Source organism: Gossypium arboreum, chromosome 5 (assembly GCF_025698485.1).
Source record: "Gossypium arboreum isolate Shixiya-1 chromosome 5, ASM2569848v2, whole genome shotgun sequence".
NCBI lineage: Eukaryota > Viridiplantae > Streptophyta > Magnoliopsida > Malvales > Malvaceae > Gossypium > Gossypium arboreum.
Genome location: NC_069074.1, coordinates 29,139,643 through 29,145,227, shown reverse-complemented (window position 1 = coordinate 29,145,227; position 5,585 = coordinate 29,139,643). Strand labels below are relative to the sequence as shown.

Below are 5,585 nucleotides of genomic sequence, written 5' to 3'. Positions count from 1 at the left end.
TACGAGACAAACTCGCCGTGATATAAAAACATCATTTTCCCCCCAAACTTGCCCTTTCTTTACAAGCCAAAACCCTAGTTGTTAGCGAGCAGAAGCAAAGAGCCTCCAAAAAACACTTCAACCCTCTAGCCATGGTCTGTTCTTCATTTCATCTTTATTGTTTGCTTCCGGTTCTTTATCAAAATTTAATATTTTTTCACTAATTTGATCACTCTGATTGGATCTTTATTGCTTTGTAGACATTCAAGCGTAGGAATGGTGGCCGAAACAAACATGGCCGTGGCCATGTCAAGTTCATCCGCTGCTCTAACTGCGGCAAATGTTGCCCTAAAGTACCTCACATATGGTTTTCTTACCTGGGTCTTTGGGTTTTTATTTTTGATTTATTTCACACATATATTGTTTTCTTATTGTTTTCCCTTTTGTTTCGAATGAGTAAAGGATAAGTCAATCAAGAGGTTTCTTGTGAGGAACATCGTGGAGCAAGCTGCTGTCAGGGATGTCCAGGAAGCCTGCGTCTATGACAGTAATTCCTCATTTAATGCCTCTTATAAAACCAAAATTTCTGATTTTATTGTTTATTTTTGGATTCATTATTTGGTTGATGTTGTGTAGCGTACACTCTGCCCAAGCTGTATGTGAAGATGCAATACTGTGTTTCATGTGCGATCCATTCCCATGTTGTGAGGGTTCGGTCCCGCACTGACAGGAGGAAACGTGACCCACCTCAGCGCTTCATTAGACGCAGGGTACGTCTTATAATCCCTGATATCATGCTTTTCACTGTCAATGATCTATTTTGTTATGTGAATGGAATGTGATTCCTCTCACCTTGCTTGGGTTGTTTATCATTAGTGTAAGGTTGCTAATGGAATTTGAGCTAATAAACTTCTTATAGATTTTTTAACCTATGAATTATATAGATGAGAAAAGGGTCTTTTGGAAAATCTTCAGGGACTGCTAGTCTGCCTTTTGAGCAGAAAGTTTCCATGGCTTTAGGGATGAATTAGTCCCTAATACCTAATAGCCATCTGCCTTATTCGGTTGCTTATGATCATTTTGGGATGGAAAATGTCTATGAATCTAAAATAACTGATATATGGAAGTCATCCACGGGACTGGTAGAACTTGGACTTTGCTGATTTTTGTCATCAACTATCATTAGAATGATTCTATCTGCTATGTTTATAAAGATACTATTCTTTAGGGACTCATGTCAGCCCCTTTGCAGAACTCTCTAAGTGCTTAAGGGATGAAGAAGTCCCTTAAACTCAATATCCATCTAAATCACTTTGTCAGTGGCCTTTTTTGGTGGCGTATTGATCATTACCGGATGGAAAATTCCTTAGAATTAAGATAATTTATGTGGACTGTAGCTCATAGAGACCAAAGGGATTGTAGAATTTAGCTAAACCTGAAACTTAGAGATCCCTACTTTTTCTGATTGTGATCCATGCTTTGCATATTTCAAGGGAGTGGTCTGGCACCTTTTGCTGAAATTTTATTTGCTTTTGGGATTGACTGTTCCCTCATGTTAAATACCCATCTAAATCACTTTATCAGTTGCCATTTTGGTGGCACGCTGATCATCATAAGATAGTTTCCAATAGACTATGCATGGTGGGTTACGCAGGTAGCTATGGTTGTTGGGATTTTAGCAGTCATTTGGATATAGCATTACTTAATTCGCTGAGGAATATTTTTTCAATAATAAAGAATAATGTGTTTGCTAAGAAAAATTTAATTGCACTACACAATGTATAGTTGATGGTCTCAGGGTTGTTGAAATGTATGTCCAATTTCTTTTTCCTCTTCAGAAGCTTTCGTTAATCGTCTGTGATTTCAAATCTTTTCAGGATGATATGCCAAAGCCTGGTCAGCCTGGTCAGGCTCCTCGTCCTGGTGTTGCCGCTCCTGCTCGTGCATAAGGCTCTTGAAGTTTAAGATGAATTTGTATTTCGTGTTTTGCTTTGAGATATCGTTGCTTGAATTTTGAGAACTTGGATCATGTAGGGAGTCTTTTTTTATTGTTTTAAAGTTCGATACTTTGTTAAATCTGGAAGGTATTGAGTGGTTGAGAATACATGTTGGAACTTGAAACTTCATAATTTCTGTTTAGCTGCGTATGATTATCCAAAATGAAAACCGTGCAAGTAAAATGGTATTATATAATTTTATTTCAAGATGTAGTGTAGGAATCAAAGAGCATCAGACTGGAATTCTTTAACGCTTTAGAAAGGCTTTCATTCCGACATATAACACGCAAAAGTTAGTCAGACGTGATATATTCTTGATCCAAACAATTTAAGGTTAGCTTGAATCTTTAGATTCAACAGATCCCGGTGTGATTGGTTGTCAGCTCAAACTCGAGTACCCCCAACTCTGCATTACTTGTACATGCTCGAATCCCATCTCTAACCAAGCGAGTAGCAAAATCTGTTCCAAGACTCAAACAAGCTAGAACAACTCTATCCATCTGACAACAAATGTCGGGTTGTTCAAAGCTGAGTTGCAATGTGCTTTTCTTCTTCAAATGAGTATAACAGCAGGTAGGGGAGCAGGGAGCAGCTTCTGTTCCCTAGCTGTTACAGGCTTAAGGTTAATGCCTTCAAAGCTTGTAATTCTTAGCACCCGTGTATTTTCTTGGCAATCCTGATGCATCCTGCCATTGGACAGTCTGTCTTGATCGCATTGTGGGCAATGTGTGATCTACTTGCTGCATACCCCTCCTGCAACATAAACAACACAGTCACTTCATCGCTGGTTTTGAGCCATGACACAAACATCCTCATATTCCTAGAATCATTTAGTATTTCTGGAAATCACCAGCTTGGGAATATTGGATCAAGTATTCAGCTAAACAGTAAACAGTCTTCCTAGCCATTCTAAACTAACCCTATCTTTATCCTAATTTCTTTCTTGATTTTATTCTTTTTTCTGCTAAACCCTCCTTGTCTTAAAGCAAGTCATTCTAGGTCCCATGATATTCTTATGTCTACAAGAGCAAAACACATCCTTTTCTACGTAATTGCAGTTCAAATGCTTGTGAGTAGAGAAGAACATAGAAGTAGAATACCTTGTGAAGGCTGCTCATGATAGTACTTATGGAAGGAGTATTTGTTTGTGCACGACTAGCCACCTGATAAAGTTGAAGCGAAAATCATTACCTAACATCAGGCAATTCAAGTATAAGAGCAAATGTTTTTGGGGGAAAAACCATGGGAGGGACCTCATCCAGTTTGATATATCCAAATGGTAATCTGGGGTCACTTTCTTCCAACATCCGTTTCAGCAGCTTTTCTAGACCAGTCCCTGCAGCTTTGCCCACCCACCCCCACTGCTCAGCCAAATTTAACATTTCCATGATATAAGCACCACTATGAAGAGGTCCTGTCCACAAAGGGCCTGATACAACAAGTGATGCAGCATCCTGTAAAAATTGACAGCAAATTTAGCATAAGCCTGTATCCCCTCCAGTTGCAAAAGCAGAAACAATGCTTAACGTGGGTACAGAATAAGCATTTTTTGACATTGCAGAGCTTTCATGACTTGGAATAAAAACAGAAAAAATAAAGGAAAGCACAAAACCAAAGTTAAATGCACACACATCATGAAACGAAATTATACTTTTGTTGAGTTATTGCAAGGACATCTGATTTGACCAAGTTCATCCCATGAAACTGCTTGAGAATTTCCACAGCGATTGCAGTAGCAGATGAAACCATAATCCCTATCATTAATATGAAAACATCAAATAAGTACTAAAAGACGGCTAAAAAGGTACAGATTATATATATATATCACCTCTTCTCAGGTAGCTTCCCTCGATTCATTCGGAGCAAGACTCTGAAAACAGGTCCATGGTAAGAGTAGTATGAAAAAAGTGGGGTAACACGATAGCCTAGAACAGAAGCCTCCCTCACAGCACCACCTATAAGGATTCGCAAACCAAGCTCGTTTGCGTACGGCATTGGACGAACATATGCTCCAAATGCTGATAATGAACTAATATATACACCCATAAACAGAAATAATTAACTCATCAGAGACAATTAAAACAGAAAGTATCCAATGTCATGGTTACCGATAATTCCTAATCCGATTCATTAGGGAGCACATAAGGGCTTGAAAGACTATTATACATCACTATTTAAGTCGAAACTCATATTTGATGCATAGCAAAATCAGTGAGAACAGGGCACTGAATCGAAAAATAATTCATTAAAAAAAAAACATTAGCATGATTCCACAGACAACTCTTAATATGCTAGGACATCAGCAGTTGCAAACACCCATTGGAGAAAACCATGAAATGAAACTATTCAATTTGGTTCTGCTATAGCAATAGCAGAAATAAAACCAATCAAGCCATGACGAGAGACAGTAGCAACCGAAATGTCATGACAGACCAAAACTTCAATTATTAGTTATATTGTTTGAAATTGAAAAGTGGCAATCGAAATTGCAAGGGAAATAACAATGGAGGTTAAAAAAAGAAAACTCACTGAAAAGGGCGGTGACCGCCTGATGAATACCCATCAGTGGAAGTAACATAAACCAATCCATCAAGTTTCAAACTGCTAAACGCAGCCCTTAAAAAGAAAGACGAATGACTCCCAAACGAATCTAAGTCAATATAATCAAAATAATCCCTTTGCAAATAACAATCCGTTAAAATCCGATTAGCTTCGCAATGCGTCACTACCCATCTCTTTTTTTCCCCTTCCAACCTCTCGACTTGTGCTAAATTATCCAAAATAACCCTCCTGTGGCTCTCGTTTGCGTCGTTGGCTAACACGAAATCGGCTTTGGATTCGACGAGGTAGCGAAGTGACCGGATTCCGCAGCCACACATTGCATCGAGGACTCTTAATTGGCCTTTGGATTGCTTGTAGAGTGCAGCTGAAAGGACCCCGAGGTCTCGGCCGGTGGCGCTTTCGTGGCGGAAAAAGGTGTCGCCGGTGTAGAAAAGGATACCCCTTTCGGTTATTTGATTGGGTTGACAGCAAGTTGTGGAGTTAACGTATAAGGATGGAGATGAGATTGAGGGTTTTTTGGGGATTAGAAAGGACCTGGGATTGAAGGGGGGAGGGGATAGGGTTTTAGGATTGAGAGAGAGCATGGCGGGAAAATGTTGGGCAGGAATGAGCCTTAGTTGGGTTTTCTTTTAATTTAATCCCTACATTACATGGGATAAGTGCCACTGCCACGCCGGCTTACATCAACATTTCTAGACGTTGCAGACCACATCAATATCATCATCAATTACTTTACTTCCCTGCCTTCCAATAGGATTTTTAATAAATCTAGATTATGATTTAATAAAATATATTTAATTTATTAATTTAAAAATAATGAAAAACAACAAATAGTAAAATATATATTAAGTAATTAGATAAAATCATTTGAATCACAATTTCAACTACAATGAATCATTACATTACTTTTGATAAAATTTTTGGTGATGGAAACAAAATCTTAAAATATGATTTATTAATTAAAATAATAAGTGTAATTTAATATAGATTTAAAGTAACTATTAATGAAAATATTATGAATAATAAAATAAATATAAACTATGCATT

General features: G+C 38.0%; 2 protein-coding genes and 2 non-coding genes across 4 annotated transcripts; 3 read left to right on the top strand and 1 right to left on the bottom strand.

Moving 5' to 3' along the window:
• Positions 1-2,145, top strand: LOC108453756 (40S ribosomal protein S26-3). Its single transcript, XM_017752045.2, has 5 exons — positions 1-134; positions 240-332; positions 442-526; positions 616-749; positions 1,857-2,145. Exons 1-5 carry the CDS (start codon positions 132-134, stop codon positions 1,926-1,928), a joined length of 387 nt encoding a protein of 128 aa, XP_017607534.1. The 5' UTR covers positions 1-131; the 3' UTR covers positions 1,929-2,145.
• LOC128293637 (small nucleolar RNA snoR99) lies at positions 991-1,075 on the top strand. The gene has a single exon (XR_008283817.1). It is a non-coding gene; the product is annotated as a small nucleolar RNA snoR99 (small nucleolar RNA).
• LOC128293636 (small nucleolar RNA snoR99) lies at positions 1,242-1,344 on the top strand. The gene has a single exon (XR_008283816.1). It is a non-coding gene; the product is annotated as a small nucleolar RNA snoR99 (small nucleolar RNA).
• LOC108453755 (tRNA (guanine(26)-N(2))-dimethyltransferase) lies at positions 1,881-5,217 on the bottom strand. Its single transcript, XM_017752043.2, has 6 exons — positions 4,506-5,217; positions 3,805-4,005; positions 3,628-3,730; positions 3,230-3,430; positions 3,077-3,139; positions 1,881-2,729 (listed from the first exon to the last, which is right to left on the bottom strand). The coding sequence occupies exons 1-6, from the start codon at positions 5,120-5,122 to the stop codon at positions 2,625-2,627; spliced, it is 1,290 nt and encodes a 429-aa protein (XP_017607532.1). The 5' UTR covers positions 5,123-5,217; the 3' UTR covers positions 1,881-2,624.
• Between the last annotated feature and the right edge of the window lie 368 nt (positions 5,218-5,585).

Bases quoted from the DNA above. Each gene is read 5' to 3' on its own strand.
- LOC108453756 (XM_017752045.2), top strand. The intron at 333-441 runs GTACCTCACATA...GAATGAGTAAAG, and splicing joins GCGGCAAATGTTGCCCTAAA to GATAAGTCAATCAAGAGGTT. The intron at 750-1,856 runs GTACGTCTTATA...AAATCTTTTCAG, and splicing joins AGCGCTTCATTAGACGCAGG to GATGATATGCCAAAGCCTGG.
- LOC108453755 (XM_017752043.2), bottom strand. From the start codon at position 5,122: ATGCTCTCTCTCAATCCTAAAACCCTATCCCCTCCCCCCTTCAATCCC. The intron at 4,006-4,505 runs GTGAGTTTTCTT...TGTATATATTAG, and splicing joins GGCGGTCACCGCCCTTTTCA to TTCATTATCAGCATTTGGAG. The intron at 3,140-3,229 runs GTCCCTCCCATG...CAACTTTATCAG, and splicing joins GATATATCAAACTGGATGAG to GTGGCTAGTCGTGCACAAAC.